At 38.4% G+C, this 23691-nt stretch overlaps 1 protein-coding gene across 2 annotated transcripts in view; it reads left to right on the top strand.

Moving 5' to 3' along the window:
• ankrd27 (ankyrin repeat domain 27 (VPS9 domain)) overlaps positions 1 to 23691 on the top strand; it is a 668625-nt gene that overhangs the window by 136904 nt on the left and 508030 nt on the right. For both annotated transcript variants that reach the window (XM_039763577.1, XM_039763578.1), the window contains exon 4: positions 16883 to 17039. In XM_039763577.1, coding sequence (XP_039619511.1) covers positions 16883 to 17039 — 157 coding nt within the window. The remainder of the gene's footprint in view (positions 1 to 16882; positions 17040 to 23691) is intronic.

The raw sequence follows: 23691 nt of genomic DNA, 5'->3' as shown, positions 1-23691 counted from the left end.
CCGACTTCCACATTAAATTGAAGTGATGGTTCTGCTATATCCGTGTTTAGATGATGGGATCACCTGTTCTCTCACCTCCCCACACCTCTAACACCTTTTCTTTTTACTTTTTTTCTTTTCTTAACCTTTATCACTCTTTCCTTTCCTTCTTTTACCTGCTTCTGGAACTTTACATCCGCATGACACAATCACACAACTTTCCTACACTCGTCCACACACACAACGCATACAAACACTAGATTATAATTATTACATTTTATCATACAACCACAAACACTTTTGGTTCTGTCTGATTATTATTATTATTATTGTCTGATTATTATCAGAATTATTATTATTATTATCAGCATTAGTATTATTATTATCAGCATTATTATTATTATTATTATTATCATTATCAGCACTATTATTATTAGTAGTATTTTTATTTTTTATTTTATCATTAGCACTATTATTATCAGCATTATTATTATTATTTATTTTCAGCATTAATATTATTATTATCATCAGCATTAATAATATTATTATTGTTATTAGCATTATTATACATATATTTTTTATTTACTTATTTATTGCTTTATTTGTATTTATATATATATATATATATATTTTTTTTTTCTTTCTTTTTTCTTCAGATTAAATTATACATTTATTTACTTAACTAACTCACATGAAGGCACCATACATTAGCTAATCACACACACAACTATGGGTACACTAAGGTTTGTCAGTTGGAATGTTCATGGAACTGGCTCTAGAGAGAAGAGATTAAAGATTTTGATCAGCTTAAAAGACTGCAGGCAGATGTTGTCTTATTACAAGAGACTCATAGGTCTGCCACAGTTGCAGATGAACTTAAAACATCTGAGTTTCCCAGACTGTTCTCTGCCGCCTATAACTCTAGACAAAGAGGTGTAGCTATTTTAATACACAAAATACAAATTTCAAAGTATTGGACACAGTCTCAGATCCAGATGGTAGATTTATAATACTAAAACTATCTATACAAAATCAAAGCTTATGTATTGTTAGCATATACTGTCCAAACATAGATGACCCGCATTCTTTCATAATTTTTCTCTGTACTCTCCGAACACTTGGACTGTCCACTTATACTTGCGGAGATTTTAATTTTTGGATGGATCATTCTTCAGACAGGCTCAGTACAGCTGGGACTCAGCGCAGTTGGCATTCCACTAATATAGTCAAACAGTATATGAGTGATTATGGGCTTTGTGATGCATGGCGATCTTTTATCCCAGCCGTAGAGTATACTTTTTCTCACATGTTCATCACTCTCACTCACGTTTGGACTATTTTCTAGTCAGCAGCTCATTATTGGCTGACATTTCAGACACTGAGATACACCCTATAGTTGTCAGCGATCATGCTCCAGTTTCTTTAACTCTGTTAAATAAGAAAACAATCCCATCAGGTAAAACTGGAGGTTTAATACGTCACTGCTTAAAGATGAAGGTTTTGTGGAATATTATAAAAAAGAGTGGGCTTTATATTTAGAACACAATGACATTCCTGGAACATCAGCATCTGTTCTCTGGGAGGCAGGGAAAGCAGTGATGAGAGGTAAAATAATTTCCTTCTCATCACATAAGAAAAAAATAGAAAACAAACGTATTCAGGAATTAGAAGAAATCATTAAGTCTCTAGAGGCATCCCCAGAAGAAGAATTACAAAACAAATTGCGTAAAAGTAAACTAGAACTTAAAGGAATTATTGACAAAAACACAATTTTAGCACAAAGACTACGAATAGAAAACTTTGAACACGGTAATAAATCAGGCAAGTTTTTAGCCAACCAGTTAAAAATAAACAAAGAGAAACTGCCATATCTGCTGTTAAAGACTCAACTGGGAATATAGTATATGACCCTGAAAGAATAAACAACACTTTCAGAGATTTTTACAAAACCTTGTACTCACCACAGATTAACCCATCAGATAATGAGATCAATGAGTTTCTAGACAGGATAATACTTCCTAAATTATCAGATAGCCAAGCTACAGTCCTGGACTCGCCATTAACATCAGATGAGCTTCAGGAAGCTCTTAACTCCATGCCTAATAGGAAGGCTCCAGGTCCAGATGGGTTTCCAGCAGAGTTCTACAAAGAATTCTGGATCATTCTGGCCCAACATTCTTCAGAATGATGTGTGAAATACAAGAAAATGGTAGACTACAGCCAAACATGAATTCAGCCAACATTATTCTCCTGTTAAAACCAGGCAAAGATCCTTTATTTCCTACCAGCTATCACCCAATTTCTCTTATTAATGTTGACCTGAAAATAATTTGTAAAGCCCTTGCAAAAAGATTAGAGAAGGTAACCCCTTTCATAATACATCCAGACCAAACTGGTTTCATTAAGGGGAGACATTCATCCACAAATTCACGTAGATTACTCAACTTAATAGACTTTTCTTATAGCAGAAACATGGAAACCAGTATATTATCTCTCGATGCAGAAAAGGCTTTTGATAGAGTTAACTGGAAGTTCTTATTTGCAACTTTACATAAATTTGGTTTTGGAAACTTCTTCATAAACTGGTTAAAAATTTTATACAGTTCACCAACAGCATCGTCAGGACAAATGACCAAACATCAGATAGCTTCTGTCTTCAGAGGGGGACCAGGCAGGGATGCCCTCTCTCCCCCTCGCTATTTGCTATCTTTATTGAACCACTAGCAGCAGCAATCAGGCAAACTACAGTTATTAAAGGCATAAAGTGTAAGAACATAGAACATAAAATCAGTCTTTATGCAGATGACGTGTTACTTTATCTTCAGAATTCTCAATCCTCTCTCTCCCAGGCAATTGAACTAATAAACTCCTTTTCAAGAGTTTCAGATTATTCAATAAACTGGTTAAAATCCACAGTTCTTCCAATTAATTTCTCTTTTGTCAATTCCCTTAATACACAATTGGAATCAGGGAATATTACATACCTGGGCATTCATGTGTCTCCCAGGCTGGCAGATCTAACTAAACTAAACTACATCCCACTATTAAAGAAAGTGGAAGATGATCTTGCTAGATGGAAATCCTTACCGATATCACTTATGGGGAGGGTTGCCACAATTAAAATGATGGTTTTACCAAGAATCAATTACTTATTTTCTATGATCCCAAACAAGCCATCATCTGATTGGTTTAGATCCCTGGACTCCTCCATCACTAAATTCCTTTGGAAGGATAAACCTCCACGAATTAGCTTAAAAACACTACAGAAGACCAAAGATAGAGGAGGGTTGGATCTACCCAACTTCTATCATTATTTCTTAACCAACAGGCTCCAATATATACCAAGATGGTTGCAACATAACCCGCTGGATGAGTCCTGGTTAGATGTAGAACAGACACTTTGCAATACTATAGAGCTTTCGGACCTACCGTTTATTAGCTCAAAAATAAGAAAGCATGAAAGCTTTAAAAGTATTAATATCAGTACCTCACTGACAGCATGGTGGGAATATCTAAAAATGACGGAGTCTTCACTAATTCCATGCAGACGCACACCCATCTGGAATAATCCTGACATATTGCAAAACAATAAAATGATGAACCTCCCATACTGGAAAAGTAAAGGAATTCTATACATGGAACACATAGTTGAAGGATTGGATTTCATTCCATTTAACAGAATAGTCTCCCAATTTGGGATAGACAAGAATAGATTTTAGAATATCTCCAAATTAAATCAGTAGTTAAAGAAAAATTTAAGCTTAAAGTAGAATTACAAACACCATCAAGGGTATTAGACTTCTGTAATCTCAAACACCCCAAATTACTGTCTAAAGTATATAAAACATTGACCAAAATAGATGATACAATAGCAATTCCTATAGGCAAATGGGAGGAGGATCTATTAGTTAGCTTTGATCAGACTTTCTGGTCCCAAACCTGTTTAAAAACTTTTAAAACGATCAGAAACCCCAATTTACAACTAATTCAATACAAAATTCTACACAGAGTACACTATACAGGTCATCGGATGTTCAGGATGGGATTTGTGCCATCTGACACCTGCACACACTGCACAGACAACATTCCTGACAGTTATATCCACGCACTGTGGTCATGTCCACCTGTTCAGGGATTCTGGTATAGAGTATGTGAAGACCTGTCAAAGTGTCTGAAATGTGATATCCCAACTTCCCCCTCATTTTGCTTGCTGGGGAACCTAGAGGATGTCCCGATTGAAACAAATTTGGTTCACGTGGTTCTCACTGCCATATGCATCGCTAAGAAAACTATCCTCATAAACTGGAAAAAAAAAGATAATCTTTGCATTAACCAGTATAGAAATCTTTTATTGGATCATATTACACTTGAGACAGCCTCTGCCTCCACTTCAAATCAATCTCTCTGGGCTCCTTTGATCGGTTCCATCACATAGCGATGATGGAGGGTCATTGATATGGTCCTGCGGGATGCTGTGGTTGATGTGGTGGAGAGTCTGAGCTTGGAGGGATCCCTGGGGTGGGTTCACTAGGGGGGTCTTGGGCTGGGGGGCTGCTGCCCGACTCTGGTGGTGCTTGGGTTACCTCGGGGTGGGCTTCTGGTGGTTGTGTGTGGGGCCTTAGGGGGTCTTGGCGGTGGCTGCGGTCGCTGCCTAGTGGCTGCAATGCCCCTGGGTTGGTCTGGGTGTGGGCCTGGTGGCTTAGGGTATGGGGGCGGCCGTCCCCGGATGGGGATATGGGTGGGGCCTTGGGGATTGGGTCCTGGCATATGCGCTGCGGGAAGAGGGCGGAACGTGCGGCAGTTCCACCATGGGGGAGGGGGATGTCCGGGAGAGGGAGGATCCAGCTTTATCCTGGGTGTCTTATGTCTTACTTAATCTGAATGTTGAGTAAATGTGGGGATGGGAGTAAATATTCTGCTGGGGTGGTGTGGGTTGGTGGCCTCAGACTCCGTGGGGCTCTGTGATGCTGCTGCTTGGGCCATGGCTAGATAGGCTGGGGCCTCCGTGCCCGGTGGATTTTGGGAACGGAGGTGCCTATTGGGGCCAGTAGGGGAGCTGGCTCCCTGGAGGGCTCAGGCCCCTCAGCCGTTCCTCCCCATCCTCAGACATTTCCCTCCTCCTGCTCCTTCACATCATCACACAAACATGCACATAGGGCCTTGGGGTGTGGGTAAGTCAGGGGTGCGGTATGGATCCCATTTCCGCAGTCCTGTGGCAGCCTACACCCCAATTTTATTTGCACATTAAACACTTCCACAAAAACATTCCACACAAATGCACACTTAGGGCCTTGGGAGTGGGCACACTCAACGGCATCCGGTGGGGAAATTTCAGCCTCACTCCAGTGCGGTGTCCACTTCCAATTTTAAACTGCACCTAGTCACGGAGAGTTTTGGGGGGGAGGTGGGGCTGTGTGTTGGCATCAGCTGGTGTAGGCCACATGGTGCCGGCACTGCCGCCCCCCAACCACAAAATGCACCTTATCAGCACACACCAACACTACATTAGAGCAGGCGGAGGGAGACTAGAGGTCTTATCACACCTCTGTTCTCAGTTAGCTGCCGGGGCTGGAGGCTAGGAGTGGGAGCTGGCCGTCTGCCTGTGGTCTGGAGTGGTGGGTTGCTTTGCTCTGTTGGATGGGGTGCCTGCTCACTATTACCCCTGCGGAACGGGCTAACTCTGACGTCCAGGAATGGCTGTACCTCAGGTGCGGCAGCACCGGGACCAGAGTTAGGTAGGGTGTGTGTGGGAGTGTGAATGGGTGTCTGGCGTACATCCTTGTAAGTCTTGGGTTGTATGTGTATGTGAGAGCATGAGGGAGGGAGTGTATGACTGTGTTTGTGTGTGACTGTATATGTCAGGTGGGGTTTTGGACTCCTCCCCTCTCCTGGGACATCTGGCAATACTACAACATCTTTGCCTACCCTCCCCCTGCCTTACGCATCTGTCTGGTCGCTCCCGGTGGCTGCCTGGTGGGATCTGGTTCCCTGGGCTCTGTTGGATCCTCGGCGGGGTGGGTCGCCTGGGTCCCGGGCTGCTGGGTTCCGGGCCCGGCCGACTCGGGGAGCGGCTGCGGGCGGCCTGAGGGCTTGCCGTTGATATCTCCGGGACTCTGCCGGCTGCTGGTTGTGACCCCGGGTGATCCTCTGCGCCTCTCGGTGGGGGTTGGGGCTTCTCTGGTGACGGCCTCCCTGGGGTCTCCGCTCTGGGGTGACCTCTGGATCTCTGGGCTTGGAACTCCCTCCATCTTCTGCACGTTTTTGGGGGCAGGTCTGTGGCCCTTCACACTCACTATTGGATGCTCCTATAGAGAAACCTTACACATACAAGCGTGCGTGCACACACAGGTGCTCACATGGTGATTTCATAAGTATGACTTGGACATCTTCAGCACATGATCTAAGGTTGTGGTGGCCCTAAATGCCTTAGTAATAATTACTGTATGATTGTCAGCAAACATTTTTACTTTGATATATCTTCATGTAGCTGATGCAGCAATGTTTTTGTCTTGTGGTTTGTTTTTTCCCCCTCTCTTTCTGCAGGTCTAGAAGCGGACTCTGGTTCATTTATTGTTTATTCTATATGAAACCCCCCCTTCCCCCTTTACCTCCATCTCTTCCTTCTCTCTCTTCTTTTTCTTTCACTTTTGTCTCCGTGTCCGGTTCGAATCTTAAAACATCTAAAATATTTTTAATAAAGTTTTGGTATCAGGCGTGACGTCAGCAGAAGCTGTAACTGCCCACCTGAGAGAAAAACTGTAAGGCTAGTCGCCAGCATTCAGACCTCAATTCTGATTGCTTCACAGCCGAACAGGACACGGTAAAAAAAAAAGTGATGGTTCTGGATATCAAAGAACAGCAGCGAAAGTAATTAGTTTACTTGATTAGTCAAATGAAGCTATAATTTATTCTGACAAAATCATTTAAGGATTTATCTGACATGGTTGGCAATTGTATGTATTTCATAAGATAATCATTAGAATATATCAGTGTGTCATTGATATAACCAAATCAAAAACTGCCAAGACATGCCAAAAGGTGTTGGTTACAAAAGACTGAAAAATCACTGATAAATCAATTCTTCTTAATAGTTATTTTATTAAGCTCTGTATAGTTGATACACAGCCTGAGACCCCAGTCATTCTTATTTGTAAAGAGAAAGTGAGGATCATTTGTGCTGTTAGAGACTGTAAGAAACAGTGTTTTTAAATTGTGTTGAATTTAATCATTCATTACCTAACTTTCTGGATGAAACAATGTATAAATATTTCCTCAAGAGTTCTCTGGAAAAAGATATTTGAGGCCATCATATTGTAGCAAGGCTACATAATTTGACTGTTGGGTTGGCCTGCTGGACTGTCCATCACTTTATAATGTTGGCTGGGAGGGTGTCTCTAAATAGCCCTTCAGGCACTTTTGATGATGTCCAAGTCTGGGTGGATCCTGCCCGGTAAATATTCCAGGTGCCTATTGCCGGCATCAGCTTTCCATAACGACCGAGAGGGGAAAGAATGTTTTGGCGGCAAACTTTTGCTTTTTAATGGGAATGGCAGATCTAGGAAGGGGAGAAAGACAGGAAGGAAAAGAATGAAGGCAAGGAGGTGACATCTGCGCTCTAAGAATCATCCAGGATCTTAATTCTTAAGAGGCAATCACTGTTAAAGACATCTACAAGTCAACCCTGCACCCACATTTTAGCAAGTCTAACCACATATCAGTGATTCTACTGCCTGCTTACAAGTAAGGTACTTTAGTGCACTAAGCTGGCAGTATGACTCAAACATGAATCCAAACTGTAAAGCTGTTTAGAATTAACTGACTGGTTTGTTTTTAAAGATTATGCAGAAAATCTGTATCAATATGCTAAGTTCGTGATAGGATGTGTCAGGTTCTTGTGTGCGCCTGCCTGTACTGCATCCTACTAGAAGTTGTGGTTAAATAGCTCTGTTCACATATGCTTGAGGGTGTGGACTGCACATTTTAATTTAAATGACACAGAGTACAACAAAAGCAGCTAAGATTCAGTACAGAAGCAGGTTGGGAAATTATTTTAACAAAGGTAATCCATGTCAACTGTGGAAAAGTCTGCAGGCAGTTATGAACTACAAAGCCTTACAATTTCTTTGCTTGTTTTGAGCCTCTCAGCTCAGACATTGTATGTGGCTGATATGTGTTTGTTTTGTAAATCTGTTGATCAGCACAAGTAAAAAGCAGCCTGCTATCACATCCACCCCTGCGATGGAACTCAACTCGGGCAAAACGTTCTCACATCTCAAGCCAAGTCTTCTTATCTGCGCTTGAGATACCTGGAGTTGTATAGGTTGTGTGTTCCAAGCAAGGTGGTTATAGTTAACGAAAACTAAAATCAAAACTGAAACTATTATTAAAAAACAATTTTGTAAACTAAAATAAAATAATTAACAAAACCGAAATCAAAAACTAAAAACTAAACAAAACCATTAAAGTAGCTGGAAAGAACTAACTGAAATAAAATAATAATTTACTAAAATAATTTTATAGTTTTTGTTTTTGAATAAATATTCTTGCTGCTAGTTGCTAACCCTTATAACTTTTAACTCTAAAACTGAAAGTCATCCACCACGAGCTGCCCGCACATATTCATCAAGTGAACAGTAGCTAGTGATGGAGAGCGGCTGTTCACACAACATTTGCAGTGACAGAGCAAGCTAAATATGGGCGCGTATAGGATGTGGAAAAGAAAGTGATTTACGCGCCACCTTTCTTTACACTTATTGTATATCAAGATGTAATTCAAACGATTGAAATTGTAATGTGTTGGTCAACAAAATCTTTACTGTATGGACAGAAAAATCACGGGTGAGTAGCATTTCAGTATATTTCTCAGGTGCCTGGTTTTTATTGACAGTAATTCACCTGCCACTTTGCACACAAAGTATACGAAGTATAGAGAAAGTATAGTAATCATGAAAAAAATTTGACTTTGAGATTTTGATTAATCTTGACGTTTTAGAATTCCCCCGAGTCTGAAAATACTTTTTTTTTTTTTTTTGTTGAACTGTGTGTGTTTGTAAACATGATAACTCAGATACAAACGCAACTAGATAGATAGATAGATGAAATTTGGCATGTGTTTGTTACACCAAAATTGTAGATCTGTATTAACTTTTGGGCCATATCCATCAACCGGAAGTGGTACTTCACCTGAACACATTCTCGATTATTTTTTTATTCATGCAGCTGCAGTGTGGGATTTATTCAACTTTACTTTTATAATAATTGTTCAATATATTATTAATTTTGATTTGATTTCCGTACCATAATTACTAAAACTAAAACAGAAATATATAAAAATAAAATAGAAATGTCTTTGTAAAATAAAAACTAAAAATACACGATGAAGGAAAACTAAACTGAATTTCCAAGTAAGGTCAGAAAAAAATATAGAAATAAAAACTACTATAACAAGGCAAAACTATAATAACCTTGGTTCCGAGTCTACAGCAATCTGTACAAGTATAGGATGAAAGGAAATGCAAGGCAAGAAATGCTGAACACATACCTGAAGCAGAAACTTTTTCCATGTTATGCTAATAATGAAGTGAAGTGTATAATGTGTGAAGACTTTAGTCCAATTATTAAATTAACATGTGCACTTTTATACAGTTAGGTACATAAATATTTGGACAGAGACAACTTTTTTCTAATTTTGGTTCTGTACATTACCACAATGAATTTTAAATGAAACAACTCAGATGCAGTTGAAGTGCAGACTTTCAGCTTTAATTCAGTGGTGTGAACAAAACGATTGCATAAAAATATGAGGCAACTAAATCATTTTTTTAACACAATCCCTTCATTTCAGGGGCTCAAAAGTAATTGGACAATTGACTCAAAGGCTATTTCATGGGCAGGTGTGGGCAAGTCCGTCGTTATGTCGTTATCAAGTAAGTAGATAAAAAGCCTGGAGTTGATTTGAGATGTGGTGCTTGCATGTGGAAGATTTTGCTGTGAACAGACAACATGCGGTCAAAGGAGCTGTCCATGCAGGTGAAAGATGCCATCCTTAAGCTGAAAACAGAAAAAACCCATCCGAGAAATTGCTACGATATTACAAGTGGCAAAATCTACAGTTTGGTACATCCTGAGAAAGAAAGCAAGCACCGGTGAACTCAGCAATGCAAAAAGACCTGGATGTCCACGGAAGACAACAGTGGTGGATGATCGCAGAATCATTCCCATGGTGAAGAGAAACCCCTTCACAACAGCTAACCAAGTGAACAACACTCTGCAGGGGGTAGGCGTATCGGTATTCAAGTTTACCATAAAGAGAAGACTGCATGAAAGTAAATACAGAGGGTGCACTGCAAGGTGCACGCCACTCATAAGCCTCAGAAATAGAAAGGCTAGATTGGACTTTGCTAAAGAACATCTAAAAAAGCCAGCACAGTTCTGAAAAAACATTCTTTGGACAGATGAAACCAAGATCACCTCTACCAGAATGATGGCAAGAAAAAGTATAGAGAAGGCGTGGAACAGCTTATTATCCAAAGCATACCACATCATCTGTAAAACACAGTGGAGACTGTGTGATGGCTTTGGTGTGCATGCCTGCCAGTGGCACTGGGACACTAGTGTTTATTGATGATGTGACACAGGACAGAAGCAGCCGAATGAATTCTGAGGTGTTAGAGACATACTGTCTGCTCAAATCCAGCTAAATGCAGTCACATTGATTGGGCGGCATTTCATGATACAAATGGACAATGACCCAAAACATACAGCCAAAGCAACCCAGTAGTTTATTATTATAAAGAAGTGGAAAATTCTTGAATGGCCAAGTCAGTCACCTAATCTTAACCCAATTGAGCATGCATTTCACTTGTTGGAGACTAAACTGGAAAGAAAGGCCCACAAACAAAGAGCATCTGAAAGCCGCTGCAGTAAAGGTCTGGCAGAGCATTAAAAAGGAGGAAACCCAGCATCTGGCAATCTTTTTGTTCAACCCCCTGAGTTCACTTCAACTGCATCGGAGTTGTTTCATTTAAAATTCATTGTGGTAATGTACAGAACCAAAATTAGAAAAAAGTTGTCCCTGTCCTAATATTTATGGACCTAACTGTAGAATACTAGCAAAATACCCGTGCTTCGCAGTGGAGAAGTAGTGTGGTAAAGAAGTTATGAAAGAGTAAAGTAAACATTGTCCCTAGTGTGTGCTTGGTGTGTGTGTGCGCGTGTGTGCCCTGTGGTGGGCTGGCGCCGTGCCCGGGGTTTGTCCCTGCCTTGCGCCCTGTGGTGTTTGGGATTGGCTCCAGCAGACCCCTGTGGCCCTTTGGTAGGACATAGCAGATTGGATGATGGATGGATGGAACATTTAAAAAATAATGTAACATGATTGTCAATGTAATTGTTGTAAGCTTATTTTAGTATTGAGAGTGAATATGATGATTGTAAAGAGTTTAATTTATGACTGTAAATGTTGTGTTTGAGAAATGCACATTGTTAGGATATAAGGATCTCTTTGTAAATGACATTTGTAGTTCTGCCCTTGGGCTGTAAAATGACCAAGCTGTCTGGTGAGCTTACTGTTGAGCATGCAAAGTACAGTTGACCATGTGAGAAGCTATCTTATGTCAAGTCAATACCAACCTTTTTTAGAGTTTGGCCCTGTGACTTATTTATTGTCATGGTGAAGCAGACCCTTACTGGAAATTGGAGGCCTTTGAATTGGAATGAGAGGTCAAAGGGTATGAGAGGGATGTGAGGAATAAATACAGTCTCCCCTGAGTCAGTCCCAGTGAAGAGAGTTGCCTCAATGAGGTTCTTGTGCAGAGATTTGATCTGAAGCCTGGTGCTGTTGCAGAGTTTTGGTGGTTGTAAGTTTCATAGTAATATAATTGGTGTGCCAACCTTCAAAAGTAGAGTATACAGAGACATGCCGGAGGATTAAGAGTATGAAGAAACTCTACTGGATAGTGCACCCCATCCTCTAGTTCTACAACAGAGTCGACATGCTCTATGTTTTTGTTTCGGAAGTTAGTTGGTGAAGTAAAATGGTGTTTACATGTGAAGTCGTGTCATTTTTTGGTGATAGAATAGCTCTCTCCCTCAACCATGAGACTTCCTTTTCCTTCAGATTTCGTAGGTTGGGGTAAACATTTTTAATAAGGATTTGTAAGGTATTCACCAGGAGACAGAGATTGTTAAGAACATTGATTTTACAGTTCTGTTCAATTTTAATTGCCATCACCTGTTTTGTTGAGGAGAGCAGGGAACTCTCCGGCTTTTTGGTCATATTTCAAGTAAACCCTCATGTTTATTTTTAAGGTAAGATCATTGGTCTTAGGCCATAGGTATGAAGACTTCAGACTTGCTTTAAATTCGTTGGTGCGTGTTCCTCTTGGAACAACTGGTAAGGTCTGCCGGAAGTCTCCAGCCAGCATGACTGTCAAGGCTTCCATCATTTTTGGCGTGTTTCTGATGTCTTTTAGGGTCCTGTCTAAAGCCTCAACACCTGGTCTGTGTGGCATAGTGCATTCATCCCATTCAATAAGCTTACAATCAAACGCAGCACTTGAGACTTGGTGCTCCCATTGGATATGTTACACATGGGGGAATAAGTATGGATGAGGTTTAGAGGTAGCCTGAAAGAAGAATGAGCAGTCCTTCCACCCTTGAAGCGGTAAAGTAAAGAATAAGGGAGCAGTGAGCATGACAAACAGCTGAGGAAAGTAAGGAGGTGAGTGATGAGGCACATGAACTCTGAATGTCGTTAATGTATATAGGCAGGGAGCCAACCACGTGGTAGGTGCACAGACAGCAGATGTGCAGAAAAAGGAAGGGGGTCTGGGGGTGGCCCTTGTGTGTGTCTGCCATGAAATAAATTCTCTGTTAACGGAAAAAGGAATGAAACCGCCAAAAAGAAGACGTTATTTTCGAAAGTTTGTTATGGCGCATGGCACAAAATGAAACATACTTAATGTGTGTAAGTACAGTGGAACTTCGGTTAATGAATTACGCCTCTTTGAATATGCAAATCAATATAAATAGCCCTTAAGCTCAGCATTCTGTGAAAAGGTAATGAGAAAAGCACGGGGGGAATTAGAATTTCAGTGAATACCAAGTGTAGGCAGGGAAAAACCATACTATTTGTTGGTTTAAACCGTGGTTTAAACAACAAAAGGAAGTTGATTGAGTGACTTAGCGTTTCGGAAAAACTTGAAAGCTGAAGTTCACAAAGTCGAACAGTGCCCGAAATAAAAAAGTAGTTGTCTGATATCAAAGTCACCGTGAAAAGGCGAGCCGTAGCCCACCGTCTGAGTGTCATATGAAAGCTTATTAGGGTACAGAGAAAAGAAATAAAAAATATGGACACAGTGGGGAAAAATGCTCAATATGTTAACTTTAATCTCGAAATTTCCACTTTAATCATTTACTTTATTTTGTCATTGAAGTAGAACATCATAAACTTCATCTTAAAATTGTTTAATTTACTAGTTTCTCAAATACTATCATAACTAAAGTAGCATGTTAAATGCTTTCGTTTTGTATGTGTTCTTGTATGTGCTCAATGTGTGTGAATTACTATGTACTTCTTAAACGGGCTTTCTCTTCCTCCGACATGATATTACAGCTCTCTGAATAATTTAAATACTGAGATGTATACTTGATGATATATTCATGATGATAGGAATTAAAGCATGTATTAAACATGGGAACATGGTGGCTTAGTGATAGTGACAAGCTGATGCCTCGTCCAGAGATTGTTCCTGCCCCATGCAAGCTGCTTGCTGCGGCGTGCGCTACATTCGATGAAATAATTTATTGCAGCAGTACTGTCTCATTCAGACATACTAACCCCCAATTCATGTCCTTTCTTTTCTTTTTCCAAATACCCAATTGCCACACAATTGGCTCTATAATAGATGTAAAGCCATCTGTAAGCTGAGAATGACGATTTTTCAAAACATTTAAGGAACTTTGAAATATCTTTGTAGTACATGTTTAATTATTCTATCCATCTATCCATCCAGTGTCGTGCCAGCCTCAGCAAGAATACAGAGCAAGGCAGAAACAATCCATGAACGGGGCGCCAACTCCTTTGTAGCTCTGCGACACCGTGTCCTCACATGTGTAATTATTTATTATTTAAATGAAGTTAACGTTTATTTATATAATGAATGTAATTGGCATATTTTACTGCATTTCATCTTAAAAATGATATCGTCATCATATGTAAATACACGCTAAAGTGGCTATGGTTGTGCAATATTATAACTATTGCAAGTTTATAGTGAGGTAATTGTACTTATAAGTACAAACAGTTCTACAAGGAGCACTTGATGGACTGATTGATTGCATTTATTGTTCTTGGGATGAAACTGTTTCTGAGCCGCGAGGTCAGCACAGGAAAGGCTCTGAAGCGTTTGCAGTTTGAATGCAGCTTATATAGGCAGCATGGCTGAGGCAGTGTGTGCTAGATGCTGTATACTGATAATTCTCTTTCCGATCTGCTGCTGTAGAGCTGTGATTCCACACTTGGATACATTGATATAAATACTCCGAGTGGTGAAGTGAGAATAATATGGAAAAATGGGAGCAACTGAAAGAAGCATCAGGTGCAGTGAGAGTAACAAAGCAGCTATGGTATTTGGAATAGTTTGGTTTTTCTGTGGACCATTATATTGTTACAGGTTAATTACAATCAGATGCCTTAAACTAATAAACAATATGCGGTTAATTTCAGTTTATATGATAAAGTTGCGTCAAGGATGTGGATCTATAAAAAGAAAGGGAAACCACATAGGAACAGTAGCACTGCTTTGACGCTGGGTGCCGCCAGTTTGCAAAACCAACCAGAGAACTTTAGAGAACCAAGTTTAGGTTTTATACATGACGATTTGAGTAGGGAAATGGGAGTATGCAACATTTTGGTGCGTATGCACCATTTATTCATGAGGCCCCTGGACAATTTTCAGAATCTGGTGAACACTTGCAAAAAACATTTTAATGCTGAAAAGTACAAAGTGCTGCACATGGGCAAAAAGAACATCAATTACCAATACAAGATTGTAGACACCATCATATAGGAAGCAACTTTTGAAAGGGATATGGGGTATATGTTGATGTAACATTTTCGTCAACTAAGCAATGCACAGAAGCAATTAAAAAGGCAAATAAAATGTTAGGTTAAATCATAAAATCTGTTGAATTTAAGTCTAGGAACGTTATGCTCAAACTATATAATACACTTGTAAGACTGCATCTATAGTAATGTGTGCATTTTTGGTCACCATGGCGTACAAGAAAAGACATAGCAGCACTTGAAGTTGTGCAGAGGAGGGCATTGAAGTGCATCCCAGGAAGTAAGGAGCTGTCCTACTCTTGACAGACTCAAGAAAACTAAACCTGTTTGGTCTTGAACAGAGGAGACTGTGTGGAGACCTAATCCAGGTATTTAAATCCTCAAAGGCACTGATAAAGTAAATCCAGCAACATTCTTTCAGCTTAAGGTTGAGTCATGTACTCAAAGACATAAGTGGAAATTAAGGCGAAGGACATTTAAAACTGAAGCCAAGAAGCACTTCCTTACGCAGAGAGATGTAGGACTCTGGAATAAACTACCGAGTGATGTAGTTGAAGCAGAAACCTTTAAGAAGAATCTCGATGAGAGATATTGGGACAACTTAGCTATTAGCTAATGAAACTAGCTTGATTGACTTAATGGTCTCCTCTCATTTCTCAAATTTCTTATATTTTTATGTAAACGACCTGACTGTATCGTCCCCTGGCAACAACCTCTCATTGAATGTTGATAAAACAGTGGAGATGATTGTTGACTTCAGAAAGAACAAAGGCGGGCATGCTCTGTTCCACATCGATGGGTCCCCTGTGCAGAAATTTAACAGTTTCAGGTTCCTGTGTATCAACATTGTTATCTGCCTTTGGTGTTCTGTCAGCACCATCTTCCCACTAAAAAAGCCTCAGGAACGGCTTTTTCCTGAGGAGGCTTAAGAGTGTTGGGTTGAGAACCAACAAAGGTATTAACTTTTACCTCTGCACTATTGAAGGCATCCTTACCAGATGCATCATGGTATTGTTTGGTAACCTCATTTGCTGGGATCGCAAATTTGTCCCAAGGGTTGTCTGTACAGCTTCTAAAATTATTGTAGTTGACCTTCCACAGCTTCATACCATCTACTCAACTATCTACCTGATGGCAGCCGTCCCATGCTTTCACTTGTTCCACCTATTTCAGGGACAGCTTCTTCCCCAGGCCATAAGGTTACTGATGTGCCAAGATCCTACCTGCCCTGCACTGTCTACTCTAAGCAACTGCTGTTTTATGTGAAATTCTATTGTACATAGTGGTTTGCAAAATTGTTATTATTGTCTATGATAATATCCTAATTGTTGTAGTTTATAGTTTTTTGCAGACTCTAAATTGGGCAGAAATAAATACATTGTATAAATTAAACAGTAGCAATCATGCAAAATATTCAAAACAGAAAATGAGTATTGAAATACTGTAATTTTGTTTTTATTCTCAAAAAATGTTACCTTTTCTTATTTTATTGATATGTGTTGACATTAAAAATTAGATAAATAGAAATTATACTTTTATATATTACATTTCACATGAAACAACACAACTGCTTCCTTTAACAAATGTAAAGTATTATGTGAAATTTAATTGAGTTTAGCTGGAGGGCATTATGATAACATGGTAATTGATATTGCTGTCTCACAGCTCTGGATGTCTAGTTTCTAATTCCTGCTTGGTCACTGTATGTAAAGTCTTTATATTCTCCAACTGTTCTATGCAATTGTTTCTCCTACCTACTAGAATGGTGTGCTCATTTTATTTTGAAAATGGTAGTGTTTAGAGTTTAATTTTAGCTGTTTTTTTTTTTTTTTGCTACAGGATGTCATTATACAAAACAGGGCAATCACATTTGGTCCAGGATTCTCTGTGGAAGGTACAGTGCCTATTCTGTTTGAAGAAATGTTCTACAATGAAGAGGAACAAAGTTACAGTATTTGGTGCATCACCCATCCCATTGACACCCAGGAGAAATCAGGTAAAATATATGCTGCTCTCTGTACAGTTGACATTGCCACAAATTTTTCTGTTTGTACTGTATGTTTACTGAATGCGCTGCATGACATTACTTGTGATTTTGTATTTCATAAGGAAACAATTGCAAAAGATTTTTGGTTTTCCTACACTGTTTTTGAGTCACTTTTGAAGCTGTACTCTCCTAATCGATAATCCTAACCCACAATCGAGTCAAATTTTATAACAAATTAGGACCACATATTAGGACTGTGTCTACACACAATTTTTCTCACTTTACATTTACAGTAGAGTTTTGAAATATTAACTGGTGCTGTAAAAGCATAAAGCGGACTTGATATATCTTTGTACTTATGTTTGTATGTTTATTCAGTTATTAGTTAGAAATGGCACTAAATATTTAAATGTAAATTAGGAAATAAATGAGTCCAACATTGAATATAGGCTACTGCATGTAGTATTTTTATACAGGGGCATGGAGGATTTGGTGAATATGATATTAAGATATTAAGGCATATAAAGAATATTTGGATAGGACACCATTTAGCACTTGAAAAGTAAAGTGTTAGCAAGCGAGGAAATATGCTTCCATTCCTAAAGAAAGCATTTATTTTGTGTACAGGTAGGTGGCTGACGTTAAAGAGGTTAAGAGAGGAGCTCTGTTGTACATAAAGCAGAGAGTGAGAGAGTGCCGATCAGGCACAAGGCACAGTAGAAACAGATAAGTGAATAAGTAAATAACTGGTCTTGATAACAGTAAGCGAATTTTCTCATTAAGAGAAGTCGGGTATAAAAAACCTAATTGATAGAGCAGTTCTTAGCAGTCAGGAAACCTAATGTAATTAACACTAGAATTCCTGAAGCCAACGAAAAACCTTAAATCCCTTTGCACCTCGCCCTCAGTGTCTTGTTTTGTAAACGTATCAATCAACACAAGCAGCCTGCTGTCCCTTACCCCGGCGCATACACCGTCTGCATGACATTGCAAGATCTAGAACACTAGCGTGGCATATTGCTCGCATTCTAAAGTGACTATAGCTGCAAGTGGAAGTCCTATTGTACTTTGTGGTGCCAAGCAGAGTTGTGTTGCGGTGCAGCAGTCTATTAGCAAGTGAAATTGCTACGAAGAATCTGTCTGTTGTTATAGTCCTACCTTTGTCCTGTCTGAAAGCGGTCACGGGACATTGTATCTTTGATTGCCGGTACAACAAAAAGTTCTGAGCAGGCATCAGTCACAGCAATACTCTTGTGAAAAGAATGGAGATAAATTCTACCAACTCGGAGAGGGAGAGGCAAGTTCGTTGTACCACAATAACGTCACTGAGAGAATAAAACTGAATAATGTAAAAGTTAGCTCTTGATTTTTTTTAAGTAGCCAAAATTTACACGGGGTGTTAAAGACTCAAATCAAATGTATGTTTTTGTTATATTATAGTAATAATAATAATTAGCAGCTCACTACACACTACTTAATAAAGAAGCTTGGAGAGGACATACGCGCTGGCTGTTCGCCGCTTCTCCATGCTATATTCATTATTTAAGTATTCATATTACTTGAATGTCGTTTGAATTGTAGCTGTTTTCTGGTGTGAGACATGGTCGGCAGCTTATCCCAGTCAGTACATCCAGGCCGCTAGATGGAGTCCTCCCTGCAACATGGAGGTGCCCCGGATTCCCGCAGGGCATCATGGAAAATGGAGTTCAGCTTTACAGCACTGCTGGATACTGTGGGGACCGCTAGGAGACGCTGCAGGGAGACATGAAGATTGTTGTTTCTATTATAACCCAGAAGTACTCCAAGTCATGGGGATGGAAGGACAGAAGGACTTCCAGGCTGAAGAAAAATAGAAATCTTCATCTGACCCGGAAGTGCTATTGGATTACGTGGACTGAATGACAGGAGCGCTTCCGGGTCAAGGACTATTTAAAGGACTGTGGGAAACCCAGAAAGCAGAGCCGGAGTTGGGAGGAAGGGTGACGGAGCTGCTGGGTGGAGAGGAGGATTTATTGTGGTTATTGTATTGTGATTAGTGATTTTTATTGAGTATTGTGGGGGTGGAGGTGCTTTGTGCACATTATTCAAGAAATTAAAATTATTTCTGATACTTTTACCTGGTGTCTGGACGTGTTGTCGCGGGTTTGGGTCCATCACTACTTATCCTTCTGGATCTCACAGCTGCATTTCATACAGTGGCTCATTATATTTTCCTCCATCGTCTCCACTATATAATTGGACTTTCTGGCACTGCTCTGGAGTGGTTTCAGTCCTCTCTCACAGATAGGGCTGAGTATGTGGCCCTGGGTGACGCTGAATCTCGTACCCACACTGTCACCTGTGGGTTCCCACAAGGATCAGTCCTTGAGCCGACCCTTTTCAACATCTATATGCTACCCCTGGGTCACATCATCGGCAGGCATGGAATTTCATTCCACTGTTATGCAGATGATATGCAGCTTTATGTGAGACTGGATTCGACCTCCCTCACACCTCCATTAACTCTTTCCTCTTGCTTGGATACGATTGAGTCTTGGATGTCCAAGAATTTCCTCAAACTGAACAGCACCAAAGCTGAGGCTCTTTTAATTGGTACCCCCATCAACTTCGTTCCTGCATAAATTGTATTTCCTTTTCTGACCGTACCATTGCCCTCTCCCCTTCAATTACAAATTTCTGTGTCAAGTTAGACTCCCATCTGTCATTTGATACACATGACCATCACCTTTGTAAAATTGCATTCCTTCATCTCCAAAATATAGCCAAACTCCATCCCTGCCTCTCCCTCTGTGATGCTGAAAAGCTGGTTCATGCATTTGTCAACTCCAGGCTGGACTATTGTAATGCACTCCTCATTGGGATACCCAACAAGAGCCTTCAAAAACTACAACAAATTCAAAATATGGTGCAAGGATCATGATGAGAGTGCGGAAATATGACCACATTTCACCAATCCTTTGGTCACTTCATTGGCTCCCTATTCACCTCCATATTGAATACAAACTTTGTCTGCTTACTCACCAGTGTATCCATGAAAATGCTCCACAATATTATAAGGAACTCCTTATAGTACAATCCACTACAAGAAAAATCAGTTTTGAAATTAGCCTACTGCTTTTGCCCCCTATGACAAAACTTCATACAATGGCTGCTCCATGGCTCTGGAATGCCCTACAAGAGTGCCTGAGAACACAGCAGATTGTGGTATGTTTTAAAAAACAGCTAAAGACTTTTCTATTTAGAAAAGCATTAACAAGAATGCTACTAATTATTTTTGTTTTATCTCTGTTTTTAACTTGTTTTGCCTTTGTTTAAATTATTATGTAGCACTTTGAGATTTACTACAAAAGTAAAGTGGCCTATAAATAAAATGCATTATTATTATTTATTATTACTCAAAACATGGAGCGCCCAATCTCGAACTCGGTACTTTTGAGATATAAGGCAGCATTTCTTACCCCTGCACCATGCAAGGATACATGTCAACTTCCTGTCAACTGCCAATTGAGCTTGGGTTTATAACTCATTGACAGCAACAAATAAATGGAATGCTTTTTATTTTTTCTTTGGCTATATTCTTGAATTAAAGCACACATTTTTATTTGATATTTGGACTAAAGTTTTCACACATTATACACTTCACGTCATTATTAGTATAACATGGAAAAGTTTCTGCTTTAGGTATGTGTTCAGCATTTCTTGCTTGGCATTTCCTTTCAGCCTACACTTACCCAGATCTTTGTAGATACGGAACACACATGAAATGCATGTATTCCAAATAATGATATACTATATTATTTACCCTATACAACTCTAAGCACCTCACACACAGATAAGGAGACTTGGCTTGAGATGGGAGAACTTTTTGCCCGAGTTGAGCTCTGTCATTTTGTTCTGGTGGTGTGGGGATGGGATAGCAATTTAACATTCCAGCTACACATTTGTTTCACAATCTTCAAATCAGGAACTTTGTTAAACAGAACCTTCCACAGAGAATTTATTAATTTAGATATGTTTACAAGCCTTAAATTTTGCTGCTTGTTGCTTGTGCTGATCAACACATTTACAAAACAAAAGTTGCTGTTGGAGAGGTGCGAAGAAATTTAAGGTGGGCCAGGATTACGAGTTTTTTCATTGGCTTCAGGGATTCAAGTGGCCCAGTATTATGACTCTTTTCGTAGCCATCCAGGACTCTAGTGTCAATAGGAATGAATACAACAGGTGTATATATATGTATATATATGTGTATATATATGTATGTATATATATATATATATATATATATATATATGTATATATATATATATATATGTATATATGTATGTATATATATATATATATATATATATATATATATATATATATATATATGTATATATATATATATGTATATGTATATATATATGTATATATATATGTATATATGTATATATGTATATATATATATTGTGGCAGTAGGGGGCAGTAGTGCACCCTCGAACCCTCAGGTACAACTCCCGAGACCAGGTAATAGTCCAAGAATCTTTTTATTCTTTCAGTGCACCAAGCACCTTCCACACTACTCATTAACTACAAATAAACACAATAAACTCTCCTCCTCGCCCAGACACTTTGCTCCTCTCCCACCCAGCACAGCTCAGTGTCTGGACTGAGGCACCGTCCTTTTATAGGCCCCGACCGGGGTATTCCTGTCCCAGCAGTCTGTTATTCCTTCCGGTCAGGGCAATCATCGTCTATGACTTCAACCCGGGAGCGCGCCATACCTTCCTGTCACGTGACCGTGGCGCACTCTCGGTCATAAGGCACAACAGAGCCCATAAGTCCCCCACAGCGACTCCTGGTGGCCCAAGGTATCCAGCAGGGCTGTGTATAAACACCACAGAGTCCATAAGGCCCTGCTGGACCCTCGAGCACACGATCCCGCTGTCTGGAGAGCTCTCCTGTCGGCCTGGGGTGCGGACCGACCTCGGAAGCCGGCAGTCTTCCATATATATATATATATATATATATATATATATATATATGTATATATATATATATATATATATATATATATATATATATATATATATATATATATATATATATATATATATATATATATATATATATATATATATATATATATATATATATACGATATATATATATATATATATATATATATATATATATATATATATATATATATATATATATACATATATATATATATATATATATATATATATATATATATATATATATATATATATATATATATATATATATATATATATATACATATATATATATATATATATAAATTTGACTTACCATTTGAATGTCTAAAGAAATCAAACTATCAGACCAGGTAACATTTTTCCAGTCTTCAACGTCCAATTTGGGTCCTCGGAAATTTGGCCTTTTTCCATTTGTAAGGGAGATGAGTGGTCCGGGGTTTTCTGCTGTTGTAACCATACCGTTTTGGCGGGTTGTGGTTCCAAAAAAATCCCTTTTACTGCATACCGGGTTGTAACGAGTGGTTATTTCAGTCAAATTTCTCTTATCACTTGAATCAGTGCCCATTCTCCTGACCACTAGATCAACGGGCTTTTCCCGCTCCGGTGATACGGATTTTTTTCCCCTTTTAACCATTCTTTGTAAACCCTGTTTGTGGGGGAAAACCCGTAACTGAGAGAGTCCCAAGTCCCCTAAACCAAAACCTGCCCCCAAAATTTCCTAAATCCCCCTTTTTCCCCATTCTGACATTAGTTTGGAGTTCAGGGATTGTTTTTGACCAGGGCCACACCCTAAATGCATTGAAGCAAACCCGTGATTTTATTGATAATTTTATTAATGATAAATTAACAGGTGTTCCCCAAAATCCTTTTTGGTGAGTATATATATATATATATATATGATGTATGTGTGTGTATATATATATATATATATATTATGTGTATATATATATAATATATTGTTATTTTAAAATATATGTATATATATATTTTTTATTTTATGTGTATATATGTTTTATGATATATGTATATATGTATATATTTATAATGAATATGTATTTGTGTTTTATATATGTATATTTATGTATATAATATGTATATAGTAAATTTATATATATGTTTTGGTATAATATAATATATGTATGTGTGTGTGTGGTGATGTATATATATATATATATGTTATATATATATATATTTTATATATGTATGTGTATGTATATATGTTTTTATGTTTTTATATATGTGTATATATGTTTTTGTGTATAATGTGTTTTATGTATTATATATATTATATGTTATATTGTATATTATATATAATTATTATACAGTATTTATATTGTATTTTGTATATTGTTATATGTATATATGTATATAATATAGTTATATATGTATATAATATTTTATATTGTATATTTATATATTATATATGTGTATATATGTATATATATATGTTAATATTTTATATATATTATATATTATATATTGTGTATATATATTATATATATATAATATTATATATATATATATAAATTGGGTTAAAAATAAGAAAAAATTTTTTAATATATGAATATTATATATTTGTGTATATTGTATATATATATATATATATATTTATATATTAAAAAAACCCAAGAAAAAAAAATTTTAAAATTATAAAAAAA

Source organism: Polypterus senegalus, chromosome 9 (genome assembly GCF_016835505.1).
Source record: "Polypterus senegalus isolate Bchr_013 chromosome 9, ASM1683550v1, whole genome shotgun sequence".
NCBI classification, from domain to species: Eukaryota; Metazoa; Chordata; class Cladistia; order Polypteriformes; family Polypteridae; genus Polypterus; species Polypterus senegalus.
Note: the sequence above shows the minus strand (reverse complement) of the source record. Positions and strands in the feature narration are given on the sequence as shown.